This window comes from Opisthocomus hoazin, chromosome 2 (assembly GCF_030867145.1).
Source record: "Opisthocomus hoazin isolate bOpiHoa1 chromosome 2, bOpiHoa1.hap1, whole genome shotgun sequence".
NCBI classification, from domain to species: Eukaryota; Metazoa; Chordata; class Aves; order Opisthocomiformes; family Opisthocomidae; genus Opisthocomus; species Opisthocomus hoazin.
This window is the reverse complement of record NC_134415.1, coordinates 69,202,504-69,215,872: the sequence shown is the minus strand read 5'-3', so window position 1 is coordinate 69,215,872 and position 13,369 is coordinate 69,202,504. Positions and strand designations below refer to the sequence as shown.

Genomic DNA, 13,369 nt, shown 5'->3' with positions numbered 1-13,369 from the left:
GGGAGTCTTCTGACATGTGCTTCTCACTGTATATGTACTTTCAGTATTGAAACTTCATTGAAAATTGTAGAACTTGCAATAAATGTTAAGAAGCTTGATTAACTCAACAGGGGACAGATCCTTCAGAGGCATTGTCTATTGAGTTAGGGTAAGGTAAATGCAACATTAGGCACTCTTGTGCAAACAGCTATCTAGTCTTGCTCTTCTAAGCAAACTGCAGCCGAAATCCAATCATTAGTATTGTACTTGAGGTGAAGTCGCCTTCTGACAATTTTCCTTTTATAACTTCATTATGGTTAAAGAGATAAAGTGTTACTTCAAGCCACTACTATGGTTTGTTTGTTGTTTTTTAATTACCGCTACCATAGACTCGCATTCGGCATTGGCTACATGCAGCAGGGGGAGAGAGAGAAAAAAGTGGCTGTCAGTAGCATTTGCCTTTCCTCATTCCAGCGCAGCCAGACCATAAATGGATCATTAGTGAAAGAGAGAATAACCTGAAGCTATTGTAGAAAACATTTGTCTGCAGCATCCCTGGAAGCAAGGGAGTCAACCAAACATTGGGAATTGTACCTCTGCCTGCTGTTGTTCTGGACAGCTGCTAGGTGAGACCTTGAAGATGGGGAGAGATGCGGAGCTATGTGCTGTTCACGGGTCCTTCTCTGCCAGGGTTTTGCCAATAAAGACTGCTTTAAACCTACAGTGATTTATGACAGGTAGGGTGACTTTACAGTTTTGCAGCGCTTGTGAGAGGTCAAACTCCAGCCTAAATTAGAGTCAGCATTTCATAAAATACAATATATAACAAGCACCCTGAAAACATTAAATTCAAAAGTTTTTTTCTTTTCCTTGTAGCATTTTGCAGGAGTGTTGCATCATTCCTCTTACCCTCCTTATGGTTTATGTGTTTTTAAAAAAGGAGCAGTGTATCTAATTATTTGCTTAATGGAAATTGTACATACAAAAGCTAGAACTGATTACATACAACAGCTAAAAGTGATGACATTGACATTGCAAACAAATGTAAGATGCAAGACATCTGGTAAGCTAAATATTAGTGTTACAATTAGACAGTTGCTAGCTTCATTTTAATTATGATGTTAATGAAACCATGGAATTCATAAAAATTTAAATGCAAGTTCTAATTTTCCTTTTCAAAAATCATCTAGAATCGGGTAAATGAAGTTGTCTTTGAACAAGCAGTATGCCAAAATCTGTCCTCCACAAATCATTGAAATTACTCCAGATCCTGAAAGAAAATATACGAGTGTTTTATATTCTTTTTTTATAGTGGAATATAAATGTTATGATAAAACTTTAAACAGACATTCTTTTTATCTTCAATTTTTAAAAATGACCTGTCTACTTTAACATTTTGCCCAAGGCTTTAACTACCTGCAAAGATACCAGCTCCAGCAGCTGCTGATGCAAAACCAGTTGCAGGACAGGGAATTTATTTGCTTGTCCCCATAATTTAGGAATTTACTGGAGCTGTAGATCCTTTTTATCCATCACATAAGAAAGAAGGACAGAAGCCAGTCCTTTTCCCTTAACTATTTTTCAAGGTACTGTATTCTAGTATAAAGCTATGCTTTTAAATTTACAGAAAATTAAATATTCAGAAAAGTAGGTTTGCCATTCACTCTAAGGAAATGTGTTGACTGGGATTTCTCTCATCTATCATAAGTGCCTGTGCACAGTGTTTATAAAAATTGCCTCTGAAGGTGCCTGTTTCTTTCCATTGATTATAAAGCGTACCAAAGACAACTAGTTGTTTTTTTGACACCTGAATTAAGAGAGATAGTTTGATTAGTCAGGACTTAATCATGGTTTATTTCAAGAACATGAGCGTATCTGCTGTTTGTTAGCAAGATTAACATAAGCTGAATACATTCTGGTCTTAAAACAGGAGATTTTTTAAGGCAAGGCAAGTGTTAGCCCAGTGTTACTTGCCTGTGTTATTAAAAGAAGTATAAATGAAAAGCATTTATTTCTTCTTTAAATGTTGACAATTCTCAAATTAGTGAGACAACAGACATTTAATAGAAACAATTAATATTGTAAATACTAATTTTATCAGAGTCAAACAATTTAAACTTTAAAGAATTTAATTATACCTAGTGCCAGCCACCAGTGTAACATCAGGGGGAATTCAGACATAACTGCAAGGAGAAGAAAAGGAGAAGTGTATATTTTTAAACAATAAGGATGGAGACGTGCAAAAATTGTATTATGTTATCAAAGGTCTTCTTAGTTATGTTTCATAAATGATATACTTTACATTTATTGAAGATGCAAACGCATATTTAGGTCCTGATCATTCAGATACTTGGCCATACCGTTAAGCTTAGCTTGTTGGTTGATCCCACTGGAAGGCAAGTCTTAAACCTAGTTAAGTGTGTGCTAAATGGATCTCTTAGACTCTCTGCAGAAGAAATGCCTTTTTTATTACTTATCTGTACATGGTTTAGTACAAGAGAGACACCGATCCCCTGGCAGAGTGCCTACGTATTGCTGCAGTCCAAATACATGAAGCTGCCCGACATGTTCGGCTTAATGGGTGATGCGGCACACGGAGGACAGGCTGGCTCTGCACGCCGCAGCTTAGCGCTGTTGCACAGCATGGTCTCCCCTGTGTCAGCAGGCGCTTGCCCTGGCCTCACACAAGCTGACCCACATCCCCACTGTATGATCAACTGCAGGGCCATTATATGACCCAACATTGCCCCCCTAAAAAAAGCTGACAGGGCTGTAGAGGTGGTAAAGTGAGCTGGGAGGCACACTATGTGTGCTGGCAGCTCGGAGTCAGCCAGCAGAGGTTTTGTTGGCCAGCTGAAGGAAACAATAACAAATCTGGGGTTGTTTGGACATCAAAACGCATCATCTAATATAATGATAGAAGATACATTATTGTATACATTATATATAAAGCAGGTTTTGTTGTAGTTTTTGTGAATTCCTTGATTTAAGTACAATAGTTATTCATAAGGAGTAACAGTAGTTTAATTTCCAGGAAATGGAATTCAGTGGATGAGAAATTCAGCTCAGTTTTCTAAGATGAAGTCTTTGTTGGTCTCTGACTTAACTTGTCATAGGAACTGGGGAATCTTCATCTGTATAAAGCATTAAAAGACAAATCGACACAGCATTGGAAGGTGGAAGATGAATTATTACAGAGTAGAGAGGGACTCCTAATTTGGCAGTGATACTTTTCCTGTTCCTAAGTTCTAGAATAAAAATACTAAGCCTATTGCTATAGGAGGAAAAAAAAATCTCCAAATGGGCTCTGGCAGTGAGGAGATTAACATATATTTCCTAATCAGCCATAGCAGCATTCTTCTAAACAGCATGAGAAAAGGTAGCAGGTTACCAGGGACTGGTAAAAAATGATGATGAGTCTCACTTAAAGCAGCCAGTTCTTTTCCTTTCCTTTCCTTTGAGGGGAAGAATTTCAGGGGAAAAAAAAAAATTGTTTCTATAGTAAAATGCTTTATTTTCCTCCATGAGATTTAGTGCAAGTGATCTAAATTTAGAACTTTGAATTGGCTTTGCTGAAGCAAGCTTCATTTTTGCTCTGGACTAGAGCTGAAGTGTTAATGAGTACATTGTAAATTGTCAGGACATGAACGACTATTAATTTCTTGATTTAGAGCAAAACACACGTACCAGATGCTGAGATTGTATCTAGGCTGGGTCTGTTGGATATTAACTGCCAGATTACGAATTCAAACTCTGAAAGTTTTGTAAGAAAATTGTGTTTTAACATTCTGCAACAGAAACAGAGTTGAGTTTTAAATGGCAGGTTTTAAAATAATGCATGAGTCAAAAGGATGGAAATTACAGATAGATATACATTTAGCTTTAAGGAAAAATTAGAAAGTTAGTCCAGTAATACAGCAGATGAATCATAGTTACTGGTCCTTCAATTTGTGATGCTATGCACGTGTTTAGCAGTAAACCTACTTACTGACTGAAGTTATGATGATATGAATAATGGTGACTGTTACGGCATAGTCCCAAACCCATTCTTCCACAACCAGGGCAAACAGCAGACCACAAATGAAGAAAGTTGTTTCCAGTGATATCACAAGAACTGTAAATGAAAATAGGATACTTACGCCAAACACAGTTTTAAAAGGCTTTTTTCTTATATTCAAAGTAATAGTGATAGGAAGTTAAAATGGCTGAGACAGTTGTGCAAATTATGTTTTACAAGATCAAATATTATGCCAATATTTTAATTATAAAGTTCATTTCTAATTTTGACACAGACATCTGCATGAGTTGTCCTGATTTGCCTATAGACTTTAAAATGTTACATATTTTATGGAAAAACATGAGGATTAACAGGATTATGGCCAGTTCATATAGCCTGGAGGAGAGATGGTGTGGAAATTTTACTCAGGGACCATCCACACTCTTTGCATTCGGCACCAGACAGATTTGATTGATACTGACATTGATCAAATTTTTCTCCTCCAAACCAGAACTGTGTCATTAAGATGTTATGTCTAGTAAGAAACTTCATAGCTTTCTCCCTGTGCAGTTTATTGCATCAAATACATATGTATAAAACAAAAGTGTATGTGTATATATATGTGTGTGCATGTATCTCTCTTATGTGTGTGTGTATAGATAGACATCAGAACAATTTAAAGAAAAGACATGCAAAGGGAGATAGAGCAGAGAGCCTACAAGGTGAGCAGAGGCCATCCATGCGTATGGATCTCACGGTACGTACAACCAGGAGGAGCCTGGCTTTTCTCAGTGCTGATAGCAAGGCTGACACAGCTACCATGCAGTCACCGAGCCTGACATTCAGCAGCTAGCTCTGTGCTGTGTTAAACCGTGAATGGGGATTACCAGCAAAGTGACAAAACTAAACTAGGCTGCCCAAAGAAGCTATTAAAGTTATCTGATCAAGAAAATGCCTCCTCTTGGTGACTAAGTGGTGCATTTCTGTTCCCTGGCGCTTTCTCTGGAGTGTGCTGGGCCATGCTGTGCCACCAGCCCATGCTGTCCACCTCCCCCGGCACGGGCACAGCTCTGCGAAAATCATGGCGTGGGCAAGCCGTGATGCTCCCATGGGCAGGAGAGCAGTCCGGAGGGCACGGAGCCGCCGCGCTGGGAAGGGTGAGGAGCCGCATCGCGGCCTCTGGTGTGATGTGTTCTTCAACGCAGCAATGGAGTGGTGCACAGTTGTCAGCGTGCTTACTTGCTGCTGCGGGTAATGGGATCAAAAAGAACCATGTTGAGGGCAAAGTTTGGTTTTATGCTTGGTGGCTACCTGGGATAGCAGGGGGATGAATGGAAAATGCGTCGTGTCTCTTCTAGCTGTCCTGAGGTACCATACAACGGGCCATAACTGTGCATCTGTAATTCATATAATTTTCCATCTAAATGCATTTTGTTCTTTTTTTTAAGTACACAGGCATAAAAAAGTCACATTTTTAATGGAATTATTTATTTTTTTACTATTGCAGTAACATGATACCTAAGAATAATGTAGCTGAGAGTAGAAATCATTATTTTTTCACTGTATTGAATGCACACATCTGGCAGCATTTTGTGCCTTTCAATTTTATTCTTAATCTTTATAGGATCAATTAGTTCCAACTGTATTATGGATCTTTCACCCAGAAGTTTAAAAAAATGTAAAAAATAAGAAAAACGTAACTGTAAAGCAACATGTAGTTAGGAAAACAGGAAATAACACTTCAGAAAATTTAATGTTTGACAATATGTTTTTGGTTTTTTAGTTTATTATATTTCATAATGATAGTATCCCTTTAAATTTTGCCAATAATTTTATAATTTAGAACTTACGCTTGGTGTAGACAGACGCTCTGTAAACTTTTTTACAAGACTGGGCCAGTAATGATACCTCAGTTCTGAGCTGACTTCTATTTTTATTCTGAGGTTATCTTTTAAAGACATTATTCTGTTTTTAACAGGCATGAGTGAGACTCTTGAGTAAACTAATTCACATTGGCAACGTCATTCAGAAACCTTTGTTCTGTCTCTACGTCCACAGACTTTGAACAGATCCTGTTATGTTTTGCTATTGTATGTTGTTTCATGAGGTGGACAGAAAGGAGGGTGGACTACTAACCAATTGCACGATAGAGTTGCTATCTTTGGCACAGAAACTGCATCAAACTAGCTGGTAATTTTGGGGAACAAAAACCCATATTGAGATACAGTAATTACATTAAGGCCCTGAAAAGCCATTCTAATGGAATATGATTTAATTTTCTTTTCCATTGCTGAAACAGAAATGCTCTTTTTTCATCAGAAATCAGTATTGACACTGTACAAATATCCATACATTTTTATTACTCTTTTTAACCTGATGAACTAACCAATTTACTTTTGATCTTTACTTACTTTACTGACAGATGGTGTGGTTTTCCTTTGTAAAATAGATGATAAATCTGGTAAAATTTCATATATGCATGTAATTTCTTAGGAACGACAGTTTAGGAAAAGGAATGTATTTTGAGACCTTCAGACAAAAATGCAGAAATTTGTATTAGGATATATAAAAGTATGTTTAGGGATTGAGCTACACTCAAACCCTGAAATTTTAATGCACACTGTATTCAGCCATTACCAAAGTAAGATTTCCATCGGTTGAATGTGACCTGTTATTCAGATCTGGATTCAATGTGGTTAATAAGAAACTTGCTGAAGTATGAAAATTAAATTTAACAACTTTGTGGAGGAACCTTAGGGAGAATAGATAATTGTTCTGCAATGAAAATGAAGCATCCTGCCAAAGCAGCACATTTTCTTCAGATGATGCAAGATCAGAAGAACAACTCAAGGAAAAGCCGAACAATAACTTGAATGATCAGCAGCAATACAGAAATGAGAAGTGCAGGGATGATGAATAAGCATTTAAATGCAGTGTAGTTCAAATACAGCAATCATTAGTATTACTACAACAGCTTTAAAATACTGTCCGTAAGGAAGACAAGTTTACAACCAGATCTATTTTCCTGGCTGGGAAAAGAGAGAGAAACAAACTTCAGTTACCTAAATAATATGGGTTAATCCACGAGGGATTTGTCTTAAAGTCAAAAGGTGCCAAACCATCCATCATTCTAATCCTGTGGAAACAGAAAGAATAAATTTAACCAGAGCTATTCAATAAAGCCTTAGTGATTATATGACATATTACTGGTGGTTTTAAATATTATTTCAAATGGAATACTCTGGGCTTTTAGAAGCTCTCTATGTTCCATTGCATGTTGTGGTCTTGCCTTTGCACACAGTGTCCATGATCTGCACTTTTGTTTAAGATAGGTCTATCACTATACATGCTTATCAACTTCCTGAGGGAATATAATTTGTCTTTTTTATCAATTATAAAATCTTTTTTTTCCTTTCTTAATGTCATCTTTTCTCTTACATTCACATATTTACATGGTGCAAGTGCAAGGAAGTAGATTTGAAACAACATTTTATATTAGTTTTGAGTCTCTGTTTGCTAATTTGTGCACTTGAATGGAGGTTCAGGTACAACAACTCAGGCTGGTTCAGGTCGACAATTCAACAGTTTGAAAAATGTGTTCACAGGATAACTGGGACTGGATGCCTCCAGGCTGGATGCCTCCTCTACAGGGTCATAGCTCTACCCATTATATCCAGTTGCAGTATGCCATCACATTAGACTCAAGACAAGGAAATCTTACTTGAATACTGCGAAGCACACAGATAGGACCACATAGTACACCGTGTAGAAAACTACCATGCATATCAACAGGTTCACCAGAACAACCTGCAGAAGGGGAAAAGACAGTAAAACCTAATGCCACGTTTACATTAGGTACAGAAATGTTAGAAAATAATTCCATATTTCTGTCAATCATAATGTGAAAAAAAATCAGAAAACAAAATATTTAGGCAGAATTTTTGCTGTTGCCAATTACACAAAAGTTGTTAAAGGCTCTTTGGTAGCTTTCAGCTCCTGGTATGGTTATAATGCATGGTTCTTTGTTTTTATTATATATTATTGCATACCAAATATTTATTGAATTTATAAGCATTCAGAGAATGAGAAGCACATTTCTTGACAGCTATTACACGGGAGATTTTAGCCTAGTTTTTAACTTAAAAGAAATGCCATCCTTGTAATTATGTTGAAACTGTATACAAATAAAATGTAGAAAATTGTAAAGCAGTAACTGTTAAGTTTCCCAGCCTCTAGAAAACATGTCACCCTAGTGCTTACTTCAAAGGTAAGGGTGTAGACACCTTAAATGAGTAATGAGGCTTATCTGTTTACTATTTCTCAAAGTTCAATTGTTTGTGAATTAATTCTAAATGAATTCCAACTCCAAATTGAAAAAATACGAGTTACTTAAAGCAAACACTATTTTATGATAAAATACAGTGTCCTTAAGAAAAGAGAAATGCTATATACAGAATTATACAAAGAATGTATGTTTCCTCTGATACATTGGTATCATTATTTCTTTCATTCCATTTCTGTGTTGTCATTTCTGAAGTTTCAGAAGCAATGCAGCCAGACAAAAACCTGTGAGCTTTCACCTGATGAAGTCCATAAAGTGTCTGGAGATCCTTTCAAGTGAACACATCTCTGATCACATGTCTCTGATCTTCTAAGTTTGATTCCTGAATTATGCAGACACTAGGACTGGTATTCATTCCTACAGGTATAATGTAAAATTATGTTTTGAAAGTTAATCAGTTTTGGTGATAATAGTAGTCTTCCTAATGCAAAACACACTAATTTCTGTTTTTGTGTGATGATATAATGACATTCCAGATATTTATTTGGGCTTTGATTTTTTTAAAGGGAAATATGGGACATCAGGACGAGACATCTCTATGCTTCAAAATTAAGCGCCTGCTTTGGCAATATTGTGTGCTTGTTTAAGAACAAGAAACTGAAGATGTTTACTACAGTTGGTGGAGTGGTCAGTAAAATCAGTTTTTCTTGTCTATAGACTCCAGATTATCCTCTATTTTCTCGTTCTAGCTAGTGCTTTAACATGTCATACTTCTCCTTTCCTCTTTCGTAACTTCTTGCTATCTTTCCTCTTTCAATGGCCATTTTTCTAACTCCTGAGTCTTTCTTTACTGTTTCATTTTCCTCTCTGCCTATCACCTCCATCCTTCATCTTCTGCACTTTGCTTTCCTCTGAAAATATATAGATAGAAAGCAGTCATGAGAAAGACAGTGACTGTAGAGAGAATTGCTACTGGTTTCATATTGTCTATCTTTAATATTGTGCTACATGATGCTTTACAGTGGAAGGATCTGTGGCTGCATTTTGCTTTTTGCTATTAAAGCGTTCCAGTTTTTGTTTTAAGAGTGTACTGTTGTATAAATTCTTAGTCCAAGTACAACACATGTAATGACTTAAGAACTTTCTTGCCCTTCCTCCAGTTTGGCTATCAAATATTTGAAACTAGCAATGTGTGTTTACCTGAATCCTCTGGTAAGACCTCCATAGATCCAAACTCTGATCCTTTATGCAATAATGACCCAAGCGGAACATAATTACTAGTGATTCCATTATTAAGTAAATACACTTGGACATATCAATATGGGCCATAAGCTGCACATTTTTGTGTGCCATACAAGATCCCATGCTGGATTCCCCCTAGGATAATGGAAGAGAGCTGACAGCAAGTGAGTTTGGAAGTTTCATGTTTTACAGGACTTCGTGTCCGTGTTGATCAAAATTGAATTTCAAATGGAAAAATAAAGACTAAGATGATTAAATATTAAAAATGCAGGTGTTCATTCAGAAGTAAATCCATGAAAAATGGCCCTGCATAGATGAAGTAGTAAAATACAGAGGACTGGATGCAATTTTTCAGAGTATCAGAATGGCAAGCAGAGAATATAGACTGCATATAGTGAAGCATTGTATCATGCAAAAGAAGACATTCTTTGAATCTCTTTGAATGGTGGCACCATATTTGCAATGGGAAGGAACTTTAGAAAAAATAGGTAACAACTAATAGAGGAATAGGACTCAATTCTGAAGAAAGGTGAAAGGAATCACGTGTGTGTAGTTTGGTTATAGGGACCAAAGTAGGGGAGATAATAGTTCATGACTAAATAGGAAGAAGAATTATTTGGATAACAACTAAGACTAAAGGAATGAAACAAAAAACCTGAATATATAAGATACTGTGAAGTTTAAAAATAATTTCCATTTTGCAAAGTTTGAAAGACACTTGCTCATTTTAATTATTTGCTTGTATTCAACAATTTTTATCAAAACTAGTGATTGCATACCCTTATCATTGCTTTGGGTTTTGAGAGTAAAGTTGGATAATGTTCTTGGCAAGTGATTCAAAATGAATAAAGAAAAAAGAAAGAAAATTAATGATACAGAATATTTTTTTAAGTCCTTATTTTTGAATTAAACTCAGTTGGCAGGTAACATTGCACTAAAAAATGTAAAACATAAGCCAGCTTTAAAGTATAATTTCGATTTTGGTTTAATTTGTTATATGCTGTTGAAAGGAGCCCTTATTCAAGAAGGCAGTGACTCTGAGGAGGGCTGTAGATGAGCATTACCTCATCCTAGCTCATTTTTATGAACTTCTCTTGCAATATTGTGACACAAAACAAGCCCTTTAGGCTTTGGATTTTAGACTGGGAGAATACGAATAGAAATAAGGAAGAAGTATTACTTCTAAACACAGCACTGGGAAGACAAAGTGGCATTCGATTTGGCACTAGCAATTTTTAAAGTAAGTTAAGAAATTAAAAAGGTGCCGAGAAGAGCCACAAAAGGGAGTTGATGGCTAGAAATGGGGGTTTTTTTATTAGGACTACAGCCCTAAAGAGGTCAATCTGTTTAGCTCTGAGGGCTGATTCGATTATGACGGATAAGTACCTTTCCAGGCAGAAAATACCAGGTACTTAAGGCTCTTTAATCTATCAGAAAAGCCACAAGAAGTAAACAGCTGCAAGTTATAGCTAGACAAATTTGAAAGATGCATGAAGGACATTTTTAACTGTAAAGGCAATTAGCCAGTGGAACAAACCATCTTTGGAAATAATAGATCCTTCAAAGCAAAATCAGATGCCGCTCTGGATGAAGCTTCACTCAAACATCTCTAATGTTCACTTCTGGCCTTTTTTATTTGAATGGTTGTGTGGTAGATAACGTATTTACAGAACCATCTGACACTGACAGAAGTGTGGATATTGTGAGTTTAGCAAACCACTTATTTTTATACTACTGAATATTGTAAAATGCTAAATATTGAATAGTCCATCTGTCTCCCACAGTGAGAGACATCAAGGAGCTTTAGTTTCTAATGCAATAGGACATGTACAAACAGGTATTTGTCAATAACTAAATGTCCAGGTCAGTCTTACTCTTTTTTTCTTCCCCTATGTCAACCAAGGCCAAGAAAAACCTGAGATTGATTAATCTCTTCAGCCAGGTTGGTCTGAGGGCTAAATACAGCTTTTCCATTTCCGTTGTCTTTAGTCTTACTCTAAAGAAAATTGGCCAAATAACCCATTCGAACTGCTCTTTTCCACCGTGTACCCCATGGTCACTGTAACGTTAATTGACTACAATGTCATGTGCAAGTTTGGCAGCTGTGCCACCTTCTACCCCACTGAAAGAATGTCTACACATTAGAAGTTTAGTCTTCTGCACATTTTTGGTGGGAATCATTTTCATTCCATTGCTCTGAGCAGATGCTAGTTTCTTGTAATTCTCCTTTATCTGCTGCCGCTCCTCTAGCAACTGCCTCCTTGAAGCCTTATCTGCTCTAGATGTAGATTCATATGGTAATAAAAGTGGTGAGAGAGGACTGAGGTGAAAATCACAGAGCCGAAGGACGGCTGTGAGCCGATGACCTGTTGACCTCTAATGACAGTAAGTGAATTCCTAGCCTCACTTGAAGTCAGCAACAAACTTTCATTGGCGTCAAAGGCCCAGGATTTTTCTCTTTGTATCCAGAATACTCTTAGTTCCTGTCTTAGGGATGTAGTGATGTATTAGGTATAGTATGCTTTGCTCAGCCGAGTAAGCTAAGGAATTGTATGCAGCTTGGTACTAAGAATATATTCTTAAAAGAATAACATGAAAATGAAAATCCTTTGAAAATTTTCCAGTTTTATAATATCCTTCTTCATTTTTTATTTGAACTTTCCACTGAAATTTAAACATATATTTTTAAAATCTCAGAATACTGTTTATTTTCAAACTATTTTTCTCAGTTTCTAGCACCTGAAATAATTCAAAGCGAAAAAGACAAGTTAAAAACCACAGGGTCATTTATTATATGTTAAAACAACTTAAAGAAGGAATTTTAGAAACACACTGGTGTCATTACACGTAGGATTTTATTAGACGCTTCCAATAATTATATGTTATAAATGGAGCTACATCACATACTTTGAAATCCTTTTTATAAGATGTAATTTGCAGTACTTTCCATCAACACTATAGTATAAGGTGTCCTTTTTGTTTCAGTTTTCAGGAAGAGAACATTGAAGAACACTCTTACTATAAGAATAAAAGCAACTGCATTTTCAAGCCCCGCAGTAGCTGTCTAATTCTCTAAATACTATTTGGTGACATACAACACTATACAAACTCAATTCCCTTTACCTTGGTTTCAGCAGTTTTGACCTTGAGAGCCATGGACACATGATGTGGGAAAGGAAGTGCTGTTCTTATATTCCATATGCCAATATCAACAGGAAGAAGCAGCTGTTTTTCATCCAAAAAAACATTCTTATAGGTGAGCATAGGACAGAGTGAGGCAAGCTGATTGGATTAAACTGAATTGAGACAGAAACCATCTGCGAGCGAACTGTAAGCCGCTGAAGAGCAAAGAGAAAATCCTACCAGCTCATTTAATGTCATACTTTTGTACCTAGAGTCAGCCAAAGCATATCTAGAATATAACTTGGCTATTTAGAGATATCATTATTAATATTATTTTCTGACTTCTATTTGCTTTTTTCGGCATTTATTTGATCACAGTTCCTTGGGGATATTATACCTTCCTACTTTTAATTAGTTTTACAATTTTTAACATTAATTCTATTGACAAGATGTGGAGTGGTACATTCTTCACAATGCTCTTTACTAACATTTTTCTTCTGACTATCACTTTATTACATCAAGTATAATTCACATTGCATTAGGTATAATTAGGTTAAGAAACACCAGACTTACTTTATGACTCTTCTCCTTTTCCTGAACAAAATTTTGTTCCTTCAGCAGAATGAAGTTTAGTGTACTTTAGAGCAGATCCAGCTCCTACTGAGCAGTTCCTTAATGGATTTGTATTTGGCTTTTTACAGACATATTATGATTCAGTATGTTGTGTTATTTGAAAAAAGGAGATC

At 36.3% G+C, this 13,369-nt stretch overlaps 1 protein-coding gene across 1 annotated transcript; it reads right to left on the bottom strand.

Annotated features, from left to right (window-relative positions):
* Window positions 1-1,154: 1,154 nt before the first annotated feature.
* Window positions 1,155-12,656, bottom strand: TMEM244 (transmembrane protein 244). Its single transcript, XM_009931907.2, has 6 exons — window positions 12,624-12,656; window positions 7,698-7,783; window positions 7,039-7,112; window positions 3,968-4,093; window positions 2,118-2,162; window positions 1,155-1,249 (listed from the first exon to the last, which is right to left on the bottom strand). Exons 1-6 carry the CDS (start codon window positions 12,654-12,656, stop codon window positions 1,155-1,157), a joined length of 459 nt encoding a protein of 152 aa, XP_009930209.2.
* Between the last annotated feature and the right edge of the window lie 713 nt (window positions 12,657-13,369).

Coding starts and splice junctions, on each gene's coding strand:
- TMEM244 (XM_009931907.2), bottom strand. CDS start 12,656: ATGGCTCTCAAGGTCAAAACTGCTGAAACCAAG. Junction 7,113..7,697: donor GTGTGCTTCGCAGTATTCAA/GTAAGATTTCCT, acceptor CTGTTTCCACAG/GATTAGAATGATGGATGGTT. Junction 1,250..2,117: donor ACACTGGTGGCTGGCACTAG/GTATAATTAAAT, acceptor ATTTTCTTTCAG/GATCTGGAGTAATTTCAATG.